General features: G+C 40.2%; 1 protein-coding gene across 7 annotated transcripts in view; it reads left to right on the forward strand.

The window, feature by feature from the left end:
- PTPN21 (protein tyrosine phosphatase, non-receptor type 21) overlaps positions 1–14,810 on the forward strand; it is a 66,532-nt gene that overhangs the window by 48,044 nt on the left and 3,678 nt on the right. For 5 of the 7 annotated variants that reach the window (XM_025215548.1, XM_025215549.1, XM_025215550.1 and 2 more), the window contains 11 exons: positions 773–860; positions 1,808–1,887; positions 3,201–3,302; positions 3,978–4,038; positions 4,342–4,426; positions 6,685–8,138; positions 9,477–9,614; positions 11,396–11,617; positions 13,090–13,218; positions 13,568–13,802; positions 14,296–14,456. In XM_025215548.1, coding sequence (XP_025071333.1) covers positions 773–860; positions 1,808–1,887; positions 3,201–3,302; positions 3,978–4,038; positions 4,342–4,426; positions 6,685–8,138; positions 9,477–9,614; positions 11,396–11,617; positions 13,090–13,218; positions 13,568–13,802; positions 14,296–14,456 — 2,755 coding nt within the window. The remainder of the gene's footprint in view (positions 1–772; positions 861–1,807; positions 1,888–3,200; positions 3,303–3,977; positions 4,039–4,341; positions 4,427–6,684; positions 8,139–9,476; positions 9,615–11,395; positions 11,618–13,089; positions 13,219–13,567; positions 13,803–14,295; positions 14,457–14,810) is intronic. The other 2 variants (XR_003096238.1, XM_025215551.1) reach the window with 2 other exon arrangements.

Below are 14,810 nucleotides of genomic sequence, written 5' to 3' on the forward strand. Positions count from 1 at the left end.
CCCCCCCCCATTGTCAGCGACTCCTCCTCCTCCTCCTCCTCCTCTCTCTCCTGCTGCACTGCTCCAGGCAGCAGGTTATGCAGGGATATGTGCCAGGCACCACAAGCCCAGTGAGATGAGGGGGAAGCTGCAGTTGGGTACCTCTTGTCCCAGTGCATGGGGCTCCAGCTCTTGGCCACCTTCTATCCATGCCACCCACTCACCTACTCAGTGAAATGAGAAGCCACCTGCAAGTAGTCAAGTGGATGGAAGGTGGCCAGGACCTGGAGCTGGATTCCCACATGCCAGGGCAGGAGCTGCTGGGCTGCAGTTTCCCCCCGCCTGGCTGGGCCTGTGGTGCCCAACATGCGTCTGCATGGCTGCTGCCTTTCCCTGTGCTAGCTGCTGTCTTGAGTGGTGCAGCAGGAGCACGGGGGGAGCCAAGAACACCCAGGCAGCTGCAGGCGCACCAGGAACAGTCTCCCTGGGAAGTTATGCATGCTAGCCAGGGCCATTGGTAGACAGGAAGGCAGTACAGGCTTCCCCAAGTGAGAATGGGCAAGGCTTGACCCTATGCAGACTGCCACAGGGCCAGCCGTGGGCCAGATATAATCACTTGGTGGGCATCTCCCTGTGACCCAGACCCAATCAGTTGGCAAGCCAGATCCAGTCTACAGACTGTATTTTGCCCACCCCTACCTAACCCCGCAAGATACTTTTTGTTCCTAGGTTACCTTGCTATACCATACAAATGCAGAGCTTACTTCCTGCACTGTTTCCCTTCTGTCCTTAGGTGGCATGACATTGCCAACATGTCCCACAACAAGTCCTTTTTTGCACTAGAGCTGGCAAATAAAGAAGAGACCATCCAATTCCAAACTGTAAGTGAATGCATTTTTAATTTCTATCTTTCTAAAGTACCAAACCACAAAACAGGAAAGACTTAAAAAAGCTACTTTTGTCCAAATATTGTTTCACATTTGTATTTGATATGTGACAGATTTAAGTAAGGATAACACGACTATTACAGTATTTTAATTTCTGTGGCTGGTTCATCCATTTTCTACTAAAGTAAACAATATTAAAAATTCAGCCCTTTCAGTAAATAAACTAAAGGTTTGATCCCTTTTCAGAAGGTGCTGTACAGCCTCTGATTCAGACCTCTTCCTAGACCTGAAATGCTGGAGGCTGCAAGTGACAGGAGAACAGTGGAAAAAGCCCTGGTCATGCCCACTTCACTTTCCCTTTCAGCATCCTTTCTCTGCCACAGTGTGACACAGGGTACTGGGCAAGATGGGACCTATGGTCTGGCCCAGTGAATGGCACGTCTTATGTTCTTACATATGTTCTTACATGCTGAGCATTCTGGTCCAATCCAAGGAAGTACTTAAGCATGTCCTTAATTTTAAGTAGTACTTGGAAGTGAATGGTACTATTCACGTGTTTAAAGATAAGCACATATTTGAGGCCTTGCTAGGTTGAATCAATGCTGAGCATCTTATAGAACTTGGCTCAGAAAGCATGTCTGTTTCCTTTTTCAAAGCTGTAATTTTTTCAAAAGGCTTAAGAGTGTGATATATACAGTGTAAAAGATTGTTCAGTTTTATTGTTCCTAAGATTGTCTTCAGGAGAAGGCTGTTATTTTCAGTTCCATTAGGACTGCTAATTTATTCAGGTTTTAAGAAACTTGAAAACTTCCCCCATCAAAATGAAGAGGAACCAAATCTTGTTTTGATTTGACTCAGTGGTCTTTTGACTTTGATGCAATTGAGGGTTGAGCCTGCATAATTTTTCTAATACATGTTTCGTTTGATTGTTTGTTTGGCAGGAAGACATGGAAACAGCAAAATATGTGTGGAGGATGTGTGTGGCCAGACACAAGTTTTACAGACTAAATAAATGTAGCATGTAAGTAGAGTAGTCTTGGAAGGACTCCAAGCATCTGAATACCATAATGAATGTAAATGTTGTGTATCATCTGCTATTTATTGTAGATTACAGTAATTAATTACTTGTTATGCTTTTGACCAAACATTATTTGCCAATTCTAAGATTTACATTATAGAAAGTGCTTACGTTATACACTTGCACCCTTATAATAGAAGACAGTGTTTTTATAAACTGGAGAGAGACATAACTAAAATCATAACATTCTTGATGTTACTGGATCTCAGTTCTGTAAGTGCATTTATGCATTTGTGCATTTATGTGAGCTTTTAATACTATTGTATTTGCAAGGTACTGAAATCGATAGAGTTCTAAATGCTCTTTTGACTGAATTGTTAAAGGATGTTGGACTTATTTTAGGCAAGGGAAGTACATGTAGATTTCTTGACAAGTGCTGGGTTGATGGTTCTAATGTATGAAGTCCATTAGATAGATTTAAAATCCATATAGCTGAAGTAGTATCAGTAAATAAAAATAAATAAAATACAATTGAGTAAATTAAATTTAAGTGGACTAGTTCCCCAGATACAAATCAAGATCCCAACTCTCGTCTCCTCTTTTACATTGACATAATCCTTTTGGTTTCTGTCAATTTACTTGATGTATATAAGCCCGAGACAAAAAAATTGGGCTCAGTGGGTAGACTGTTGTATTAAGTCTGATTCCCTGAATACTAATTTCATTCCTTTTTACATAGCCAAGCACTATGTAAGTTATTTACAAAAGGCCTAATTCAGAGCCTGCTGAAGTCAGCAAAGAGATGATGCTACAAAAGCCACTAGTACAACTGATTGACTCCCTTGTTCTAACTCTCAGAAGAGTTGCAGGATTGGTTTGGAATAGAAACTAAATTGCCTTCACAGCCTCTGAACAGAGGAAGTGGGACCTTTTTAGTTGAAGTTGTATGTTTGTGGGAAGCCTGTGGCATTGCTGTCTGAAGTGTTATCTGTTCTGTTGTTACATAGTGAATGTCAAACTCCACAGCTGTTAATTCTTCATCTTTCGCAATAACTGCTTTTTGTAAAATAAATTAATTACTTAGATCAGTGATTCTTAATTTTTCCCAGACTGGGAACTTCCTTGCAGATACTTAATACTTTTCTGCTATTCTGCAGTTTTAGAGGGGCAAGATTATCTTGTTATCCAGGCTGCAAAATGTTGTTTTAGACCTACCTAAACTCAATTAAAATGCCTTCTCTCCTGGTAACAAGTGCCTTTCTTTTCAATATACTAGTTGACTGTCTCTATTTTGTCTGCATGTACCTTGTCTTTAGAGATTCCCCAGACTCTCCACCCATGGAAGGCTCTCAGAAATCTTTCCACATTCTTTCTTTTCCACGCTTTCCAATCCTTTCCCGTTCTACTCTTCCCAAAGGGTGAGCTGGAAAATTATCTATCTTTCTGAAACGTTGCATGTCCTGTGTTTGTATTGCCCTGGTATCCTCCTGGTCATTGTTTTACTGACAGCTATGGGGTACAGGAACAGTGCAGGGTTGAGAAAATGGTCTGTATGTTTCTGACTAGTCCAACATTCAGTTATTTGGCAAATACAGAATGTTAATGATGGTGACAATATTTGTGTGCCTAAAATTTGATTTGTTCAAGGATGCAGAATCCTAATTCAGTTGTGGCGGTGGTTTATTATATGTATAGTGTGGCATGTGTTGAGACTTTTTTATTGGTAATTATGAAGACAGCCATCCGGGCCAGGGAGCTTGCAGGGTAACACTGGGGTTTGAATTTAGCGGATGACCATAGGAAAATGGCTGCTAGGGAAGACCATTGTGCAAGAACAGCCTAGAGAGGAGGGTAAAGAGAAGCAGCAGTGGAAATAAACGGGTCCCTCCTCACCCTTTTTTTTTTCTTGCTGGTCTTTCTAGCAATGATGGTGATTTGAGCATATAGGCCTTCCTTTTGGGACTGGTGGGAGGCAATACAGGGCCTAATTCCAAGTACTGGTGCGTGCCCTGAACGGAGGTCATGAGCACCTGGCAGGGCTGGATCTAAAAGTGTTCTAAAAAAATTAGCTCATCATATGGCTTTCTTTATAGACAAACCCAGACTGTTACAGTGAATCCAGTTAGAAGACGGTCTTCTTCCAGGATGTCTTTGGTATGTATATCAAGTAGTTTCACAGTTGAGCCCGCTCTTGCTTATTGTCTATGTTTAACTACTGTTACTACCAACACTATTTTAATTATTTTGGATACTTCGGTTTTCAATTTAAAATCCTCCAGTGTGTGTTGGAGATTGTTCTAACTGTCTCACTACGTTGATGGCTTTTATTCTTTTCTGGTCCTGTGAACCAATATTTTATGCTTTAACATTAAGAGAATTCATTTTAGAATAGCCCCTGGTTTTTCTTTTTAACATGTCCTGTAAATTTTAACTACTTTTAAAAACCTTCTTTTTTAGCCTAAGCCACAGCCTTACATGATGTCAGCACCCCCTCAGTTGCATTACAACGGGCACTACACGGAACCATATACATCATCCCAAGGTAAATTAAAATGTGGTTGCAATGTTTAATTCTTAAATAATTCTACATACAGATGCAATCATTAAAACCACACACGTGCCAATTTTCATTTACAATAACACCACCTTATACGATTTTGGAAAAAGGACCTTAAAGTGAGGGCTCGTTGCATTATACTCTGATGTCCCTTTGCACACCTACAGTTTTATAAAAAAAAGTCATAGAAATATGATGCAAGCCCCCAGTATTGCCCTTGTTGCTGTGTTTGCTCTTATTTTACTTATGGAAAGATATGAGTATGTGACAGGGAGGTAAGAGAATGAACACTGATTTACTGATTATGAACACAGTAGATATAGGTATAATCCCTCTTGAATGAGGTTGAACTAGCTGATGGCTACTCTGGTTATAGGTAACTTTGAGGAGGTGAGGTAATGAACAGAACTGAGTAATTTCTTCATATCCCTGGACCTTTAGGGTGCCAGTGAGCAATAAATTATCAATGGACTTAGTGTCCTATTGCCTGTGCGTGCTGCAAGGAACCAGCTGAGGCCCTGAAAGCAGTAGAAACCTCCAAGTGTCAGGTGCAAGAGACCCAGGCAAGAGAGAGGCTTTTATTGCCTGTTATAACTAGTATAGAAAATGGTTCCCAAACTTTTTTTGACCAATTAACCACTGTCAGCACCCAGAATTTCTCCTGCACCACAATGCGTCCTTGCCATCAAACTTTTAATAGCAAATATTTTCAAGACATACAAGGAACAATTTTTTCCATCACTCTCGTGATGTGTTGGGGCCAGCATGATCTGTAAACCAGTGTGGAAACCATTGGTATAGGAGTAATTAGCAGTCTGTATAGAAAGCGGAAACATTAAGGGCATTCAAGAGCTTATGGTTGGCTTGATAAGGAGTTTTCCAGTAGCACCTTAAAAAAAACTACATGCACAAAAACTACATAAAGTGGTGAATCCTACAAAATGGAGAAAATGGCTTGGAATCCATTGTTTCATATATGCTGAATGCATAAAACAATAGATAATATACTTTGCTACATACAGTGATAGGTAAAACACACATCAGCAATAACTGGCTGTACTTTAAAATAGTCCCAGATTTTCCTGAAAACTTTAGTTTGATTTTTTTTTTTTTTTTAAGAAGTTCTCTTGGCTGGCAGGATGGTCACTTATTGCAGGTTTCACTGATACCCGTTTATAGATAGTGAGCCTGATTTTGCTGCCACTTATGCTTGTCTGTATGGGAAAGCTGAACTGGTTTAGTTGTGGCTTCCTCCTTTTTTGTAACTGGAATAATTAAACACAAGATTTGTACTGCTTTATTTCAGTTTAAGAGTGGCTTAACTTTGGCTTATTTTGCTTTAATTAAAATCTGTTTGTCAACCCAAGTGAAAGTGAAAAAGCATCCTTAAAATAATGTCTCCACATGGGAATTTGCACTGGTTTAAATTGTCACCTTAGCAGGGGCAGGCAATTATTTTGGGCGGAGGGCCGCTTACTGAGTTTTGGCAAGCCATCAAGGGCCACATGGCAGGCAACCAGGGGTAAATAAATATTAATTTTCTAAATTTTTGAGGGGCCCCGTGGGCCGGATAGAATGGGCTGGCTGACTGCATCTGGTCCGCAGGCTGCATTTTGCCCACCCCTGTGCTAAAACAATAGCCCACAAAGACCAAGCCTCACATGGGTACATATCAAGAGTATTTATATCACTGGGGTAAATAAAATCTAAAGAAAGATGATCAGAAGCAGGCTTACAATCTCTTCTGTTTTTATCCAGATGTGGCCCAGTAATTCTTGTAATCCTCCTGGTTCTCGGTGGATGCAATTGCTGTAAGGCTTTGTGAGACTTACAACAGTTGAGGGAAAGTCTCCCCTGAGCCATTATTAGTCAGTTCACATAAGTGACTAGGGAGAGGAGGCAGTGCCATACACAAGTCTTCCCCATACTGTATTTGAAATCAGTACGGTACAGTATTGTAGTATCCATTTGACATGCCAAAGGCAGAGCAGTAAGTAAAACAGAAATATTATCAATAGGTGGCAGCTGTGTAGTGCAGTATATTAAGAGATTTGTAGCACTAAAACTTCCATTGTTGCAAGTCAAACAGTGATCAACTTGGAGATTTGGCTGTATTTTTAAAGCTAAGTCATGCTGAGAGAGAGTTTTTGAAAATATCAATATCTGATTCAAGATGTCTGATAGAAGTTGCTTCTTTATGTTCGGACCTAATGGTAGTGTTTGCTTAAACCCTTTCTTTTCAGATAACCTCTTTGTGAACAATCAGAATGGATACTACTACCACTCTCAGACTAGCTTGGATAGAGCTCCACATGACTACAATGGTAGAATCCGCAATGGTAGTGTCTACAGTGCACACAGCACAAACTCTTTGAATAACCCACAGCACTACTTGCAGCCATCTCCCATGTCCTCTAACCCAAGCATTACTGGAAGTGATGTCCTGAGACCTGATTATGTCCCATCACATCGACATAGTGCACTAATACCACCTTCTTACCGGCCTACCCCAGATTATGAAACTGTGATGAGACAGCTTAACAGGGGAATGATACACACAGATAAGCAGAGTCATTCAATGAGAAATCTTAACATCAGCAATTCATATGCTTACAGTAGACCTGATGCTCTGGTTTACAGCCAACCTGAAATCCGAGAACACGCTCAGTTCACTTCCCCTCAATCTAATCACTATCCATTTAATCTGAATTACAGTTTTCATAGCCAGTTTCCATACCCATATCCTGCAGAAAAGCGTCCAGTTGTTGGAGCAGTCAGTGTGCCAGAGTTGACAAATGTGCAGCTTCAGGCTCAGGATTATCCAGCACCAAATATCATGAAGACTCAGGTCTATCGACCACCTCCTCCTTACCCCTACCCAAGACCTGCAAACAGTACTCCAGACCTTTCCCGACACCTTTATATAAGCAGCAGCAATCCAGATCTCATCACAAGACGAGTCCACCATTCTGTCCAGACGTTTCAGGAAGACAGTCTGCCTGTTGCACATTCTCTTCAGGAAGTGAGTGAACCCTTAACATCAGCACGCCATGCTCAGTTACAGAAAAGAAATAGTATTGAAATAGCGGGGCTCGTCCACAGCTTTGAAGGAGTCAGAATTAAGGAGAGAACCATGTCAGCATCAGCAGCAGATGTGGCCCTTCCAAGAGGGTCACAGCCCAGTGTTCTAATGGAAAGGACAAAGCAAGAAGAAAATGAGGAGCAAGAAGAAGGCATGAACTGTGGTCATAAAAAGTCTCTTTCAGATGCAACTATGCTGATTCACAGCAGTGAGGAGGAGGAGGAATTTGAAGAAGAAAAAGCTCATGCAAGTTTGTCTCCTCTCCCTGAAGGCCAAGCCCAGCTTTCTGGTATCATGGGTGGTCATCGTTCTGAGTCTTTTTTAAGTTATCCTTACAGTTCTGTTGCTTCACCTGCTGGCCCTTTGCATATCCTTGAACCTAAGTTACATATTACAGAGCCAGAAAAGAGGATGAAAGATATGAGCCCAGTTCATTTACTGGCTGAGTCACAGGTGCAGAGAAGAAGTGAAGGTTTGCTGACTCCATCTATGTCAGAATCTGACCTTACAACTTCAGGAAGGTACAGAGTTAGAAAGGACTCTGTGAAGAAGAGACCTGTGTCTGATCTTCTGTCTGGGAAGAAGAATATTGTGGAAGGTCTTCCACCTTTAGGTGTAAGTAGATATTTCTTTTTGTTTTGTTTTGGGTTTTTTTCCAGGGCTCATGCTGATAGATACAACATGTCTGAGTTTTAAAAATACCCCTCTCAAGATTTTTGAAATGTACAAACAAATGTTTTCTCTCCTTTCTTCCCTTATGTACCTCTTTTCCCTTTTATTTTCTGTCACTGTTTCACCCATTCAGCTGGTCCTCCCACTTCCTATTGGATCGATCTCAGATCCATGAGGAACTAGCTTCTGATGCCCCTTCCGGCTGGAACAGGAGTAGTTTCCTCCTCTCCACCAACAGCTTTCTGACATCATTAGACCCATTCTCTGAGTTTAACCATAGGACTTGAGTGGTCATGTGTATTTTCTAGATTCTTCTTCCTCTCCCACTTAACATAATGTCATGAAGCCCTAGATATTCCATCTCCTTTTCCCTCATTCTTTCCCATGTCCTTGTCCCTCACCCTTCTTTGTATTCACTTCCTCCATTTTTCTTTTCTTTCCTCCTCAGGCTCCCTCTCCCCTTTTGTCTAGCCTTCTAACCATTCTGTGTCTTACAAATTCAATTCCTCCTGGTCAAGCAAGCTACCCATCTCTTCCACAACTCCTGCTTTACAAAATTTTATATGTTTGTGCACAACTGTGCGAAGTCATTCATGATCCTCTCTGGCCTTACTTCTTTGGTATATTTTGCAAGTCCTTAGGGCAGGGACTTTTTCTTTCTGTGTGTTTGTACACTGCCTAGCGCGTTTTAGGTGCTGCTGTAAAGAATGATTTTCCAAGGCACTTCATTTCGGCCTCTAATTCTGTGCCCATGATTTAGTATCTGCAATTTCTTGAAGGCACTCTTTATACTACTGTGATACCTTAAATACCTGATTTGTAGGTTCAGTGAAATGCTTAGACACACCTAGATACTGTAAAATACACCTACAAAATTGGGATCATTTCTGAAAATTGGATCCACAAACAATGTTGTCTAATACAGATGAAATTGATTGTATATATGGTATTTTTGTGTTTTATTTTGAACTGTTGGAGATTCTAATTCTGTTTAAGGATGTTAGTCTTTCCAAACTGCTCCTTGCCCTAGGGCCTAACCTGAAGAGAACAATATTTCCCATTCTTGTGAAGTTTCAGTAACTTGCTGGAATGAAGACAGACTGGTGTCGGGTCCTGTGAAAGAATGTGGTTCTACCACCAGAATCTTTTACCACACTGGCTTTCAAAGATAATAACAAGGGTAGTCCTCTGTTTCCAAAAGCTGAACCCCTCCTAAGTCTGCTTTGTTATTTGTCCAGTGTTTTCTAGAGGGTATAACTTAATTTTTTTTTTTTTTGGCAGGGAATGAAAAAAAACAAAACTGAAGCAAAAAAAATAGGGCCTCTAAAGTTAGCTGCCCTAAATGGACTAACCTTGTCTCGAATGCCTCTGCCAGATGAGGGTAAGGAAGAGTCTACTAGAGCAACAAATGATGAACGGGTATGTCTCAATTTTATGGAATATTTGCTTTCTCCTTAGGACTAGAATCATAAAAATGAAATGCATTAGCAAAGGCTAACTGCTAGAATATCTTAGTTTCAAACTGAGTCAGATGTAGAGGGTAATTGGTGAATGAGACTTGTAATTCCTGACAGGCTGTTGGTAAAAGTGCCTAAGAAGACTAAGGATGGGAGTTGTATACAAGTTTATAACTCCTTTTTTTTCTTAGATTTGTGTAATTTGCCTTAGCCCCAGTCCTTGGGCAAGTGGGCAGTATATAATATTTATCGTTTTTTAAGTTGGAACCAAACAGCTGGGAAAACAGAATCTTCACTGAAGCCTTCAAAGATTTCAGAGAGGTGCGTGCTCAGTGTGCACATCACCTCATTTCCTTGCCAAGCAGCCTCATCTGAAGTACATGTTAAATAGAATAGGACTGTGCAAAAGATCCATCAGGATAAGGGAGCAGCTGTCTAATGCTACCCTCAAAGAATGGAGCTGTTGATGAGGTAAATACTTAAAGCTTTAAAAATCTTGCCACTCTTCTAGCATTGAGCGTACTTGTGCTTGATGCTCTATAAATTGAATGTTCCTGGCTGAACAAGTTTGCAGTTTAAATAGGAGGTAGACAAAATAATTCAGGCGCATGTAATAGAAAGAAGAAAGAAGGTCCAGTTTCACAGGATTTCAAAGGTTCTTAGAATATCAAGTTTACTTCATGTTTGTTCAAAATCTTCTGATGCTCAGCTTTGTGATTCTGTGCCCTTTCTTGTCCATTCTGTGCTAGAAATCATGGCCAAAAAAAAAAAAAGTGGAAGAGGCTGCTGCTCTAGAGCGTTTCAGTATAGACATTGTCAGTAGAGATTTAGTGCTTTTTTTCTGTAGCATGTGGTAATGGCATCTGTTTGCAACAAAATTCCTGACTTGTCTGATAGCTACATGGACATTCAGATGTTAACATGAGAGTCTGGCTGCTTGTGACAACAGAAGTAGATTATTGGCTTAAATCTCCGTCTTATTCATTTAATTATTTTTGCCAAACACAAATACCAAAAGTCTCTCATGATTTAGAAAGAATTCGGTTTTGAAAAAATAAATTGGACTTCCATCAAGTCATATTAAATAAAATGCAATTAATTATTCTTGTAGGAGGAATTTGTGTTTCTATGAAGACCTTGCTGCTGTCTTCAGCATTTATCATCTGCAGGGTGACAGACTAAGAGGGTAGTTGTAGAGTATGACGAATTTATTTATTTAGCCAAGCTTCCTCTCCTGCTAAGGAATGAAGATGAGTACTGATGAGTACAGAGATATCAGGGTTAGAAGAGAGATCTCTCAAATTACCCAGTCCAACCTCCTAAACCAAGCAGAAAAGTTTCTAAACATCTTCATCCAAATCTGGGGAAATGCTGTAATGACCTTGTCTAGCAAAACTGGTCCCATGTCTGACTGTGTTATCTCTACAGAAATTAAAAAATCATTTTTGAATGTTATTTACCATCTCTGTGTCTAACTGCCATATCTTGAAGTTCTGAGTCGGCTCCCACTTCAACAGAACTCCCACTGCCTTAAAGATTTGCCTGCTTAAGGACTTCAGAATTTGCCACTCCAGGTTTACTGTGATGTGCTATACAAACAAGGATATCTGGGAAGTAATTACAAAAATTAGAAGTGAGAAAAATCTGTGCATTTTATTTATATTAAATTATTTTCATTGCATTGTTACTAGTAAAACGGAATTGGCCTGAAACTTTGTATGCTTATCTTTTTCTGTCTTGTAGTGTAAAATTCTTGAACAACGGTTAGAGCAGGGGATGGTGTTTACAGAATATGAGCGGATTCAAAAGAAAAGGCTCATTGATGGTGAGTGTTCAATAGCCCGGCTCCCTGAAAATGCTGAGAGAAACAGGTTCCAGGATGTCCTTCCCTATGATGATACCAGAGTGGAGCTGGTCCCAACCAAAGAAAATAACACAGGCTACATCAACGCATCTCACATTAAGGTAAGAAAAGTACAGCTGAAGAAATGTTTGTCAGTTGGTTCTGTACTTAAAAATATTTAGATTGAAGAAAAAATATGGTGGCTGGGGGGGCAGTTAATATCTTGTCTGTTCTCTTTTTCCTTTTCATGCTAATGTTGACTTTTTGGGGAAGAGGTGTTTTTCTTGGACAGCTGGAAAGAATTCAGGATCAGGTACTGGAAACATCTGCTGTACAGCATTTATTCCATCACTTTTTTTCTTTTTGTGCTAATGGGAGGCAAGTTTGTACCTTAAAGTTGTGGAAAAATGTGCAATAACCCTCAAAATGTATTGGATCGTTTCTTAAAGGACCGTGTATAGGAGTCTTGTCTCCATTTTAAGCAGTTTTTATATACAAAACTGTGTGTGTGTCTATAGGTATGTGCCACTCTTAAACCTAAATAACTTAAAATTAAGTGCACTGTTATTCCTTCTGCTTCTGTGGACCAGACTTTTAAAGTGGCAGTGCCTGCGCTGGGCCAGAGCTTGTTTTTGGATGGCTACAGGAAGAAAATGGAGTCGGATAGGAAGCTGTTCTTCACTTATCTTCCACCATCACCCCTGGCTATGTGCCCCTTTTCTTAAACCTTATAAGGAAACTTTCTGAAGTGAATTTCAATGTATTTTCAGGGCTCTTGCCCTTTTCCAGGATATGACTTCAAATCATTTGATGCTTTTGAAGAGAGTTAAGGTCTCTTAGGTACTGATAGGCATTTATATGTTTTTAACGGGATTTGGCATAGTACCAACCAAATAGTGTATGTAAAAACAGAATCTGAAAATAGGTCCTTTTGGCTTTCCTGAACCAACCTAGAAATCTGAAGGGAAAACCTTCATTCACTGACCAAGGAACACTCTCTTTAATTCTGTAAAAGTGGCACTACCCACATGATAGCTAGAATACTTCTCTGAAACTAAGTTTTTCTAAATGCATACAGTTCACCCAGTAGGACACATTAATTTTTCCCCTCAGTTATACGCTATATTGTGTATTTAAAATACATCTCCTTAACTGTATTTTTCTTTTGCATATATGTGTAAAATAATACATTTTTGGAAGAGAGAATCAGAGGCTTGAAAGGAACCTCAAAAGTAATGTGCTCCAGGAAGTTTTTTTTCCCCCCTGAGATTTAATCAAAATCTGTTTTTGCTGTAGTTTAATCCCATTCCCTTCAATTTGTTCTTCCTCTCCTTTTTAGCAGCCTTCAGATTTTTGAAAATTGTGGTCATGTCTTCCCTTAATTTCCTTTTCTCTAAACTAAATATACTTATTTCCTTCAACCTGTTTATAGTTGTTGTGTGGTAATGGTAGGCAGTGAACCAGGTAGGATTACGTGACTCAAAATACCTACCTTCAATCCCTTATTTTTACCATTTTCTTTCAACTTCTACACTTTCACAGAACATGTTCCTTATAACCTCACAGATCCCTCATTTTTCTCCTTTTTTAACAGGTTTCCATTGGGGGCATTGAGTGGGATTATATTGCTACACAAGGCCCTTTGCAGAATACATGTCAGGATTTCTGGCAGATGGTGTGGGAACAAGGGGTTGCCATTATTGCAATGGTGACAGCAGAAGAGGTAGGTACTTGCTGTTGAGGCCAAGTCTACACTAGAAACTTCTATTAGCATGATGAAGTTGGTTGGGGCAAAAAGTCTAGTAATGACAGTTACAGTGGCAAAAAGGATTCTTTCAAGGGGGATAGGTGTGGCTTGTCTCCACTAGACAGATTTATTGGCATAACTCTATTGGAAAGTCCTAGATTGCATAGAGCAGGCCTTAGTATTGGCTTCTTCATTAACTGATGACTAGTTAAGCTTGTGAAGAAGCCTTAAGGAGTACATAGTAGGATGGAAATGCTGGAATTGCTACAACACTGTCAGTTGTGTATATTTTCACACCTGATATTTACAATACCTTGTTTTCAAGGAGGCCGGGAGAGAAAAGTGTTTTAGGTACTGGCCACGACTTGGGTCAAGACACAACACTGTCACATATGGGAGATTTAAGATTACCACGCGATTCCGTACAGACTCAGGCTGCTACGCAACTACAGGCTTGAAGATCAAACACCTTCTCACAGGGCAGGAGAGAACAGTTTGGCACCTGCAGTACACTGACTGGCCAGAGCATGGCTGTCCAGAGGATATAAAGGGATTTCTTTGTAAGTTGTATTAATCCCCTCTGCAACAAAACCACCTACTATGGCTTCAATATAGGACCTTGAAACATCCTGATATAAGAGGTTTTTTCACACTAGTGATGGAGGCTGAATTGGTATTTTTGGCAGGAATATATTTGTCCATTTATTAAAGTTCTATTTCTGCCTCTAAGATGATGCAGTTTATTTATTAAAATCCCTATAAATCAAAATATAATTACATTGCATGCCATCCATGTAAAGGTTTGCCAGCAACAGAAGCTCAGGCCATATGCTACCTTGCCAGGAAAATGCTTCCCAGGCACAAAACACCAAGTAAAGAGAGAATAATCTGTGCAACTTCCTATTGCTTTGAATGGGATATTAATTTACTTATTGAAACATTGTTAGCAGGAATACGATTTAATGCACTATGATGATTGTTGCAACTATCACTAGAGAAGAACATGGTGGAGTATGCATCTATATGTCTTTTTTTTTCTATTGGAACCAACAGCATACTTGGAAGAGATACAGTCAGTGCGGCGTCATACAAACAGCACAGTGGATCCTAAAAGCCCTAACCCTCCTGTACTGGTGCATTGCAGCGCAGGCGTAGGAAGAACTGGAGTTGTCATATTGTCAGAGATCATGATTGCCTGTTTGGAACACAATGAGGTTATTTCTTTCTCACATTTTAAAATAAAAGCTTTAGTTGAGTACACAGGTAGTACATATTGTTGCCTGATCAACTGGACCTTGATGATGTTGCCTTTGGAAAATATTCATTGCTAGAATGTGAAAACTCTTGCCACTGCTAGTAATATTCTAGAATAGGGTTTGCCAACCTGCAGCACACATGCCACAAGTGGCATGGACAGCCTCTGCATATGGCACACCACAGACTGAGGAGAGGAGGGGCAGCACAGTAGCAGGTGGGGCAGGAAGCCAAAAGAAGAGCAGCAGATCAAGAGGAGGAAGAGGATTGGAGTGGCACTCAAAGAGGGTGTGGGACTAATTTTTTGTTCTGCC

This window comes from Alligator sinensis, unplaced genomic scaffold, assembly GCF_000455745.1.
Source record: "Alligator sinensis unplaced genomic scaffold, ASM45574v1 scaffold1141_1, whole genome shotgun sequence".
In the NCBI taxonomy this organism is placed as follows: Eukaryota; Metazoa; Chordata; order Crocodylia; family Alligatoridae; genus Alligator; species Alligator sinensis.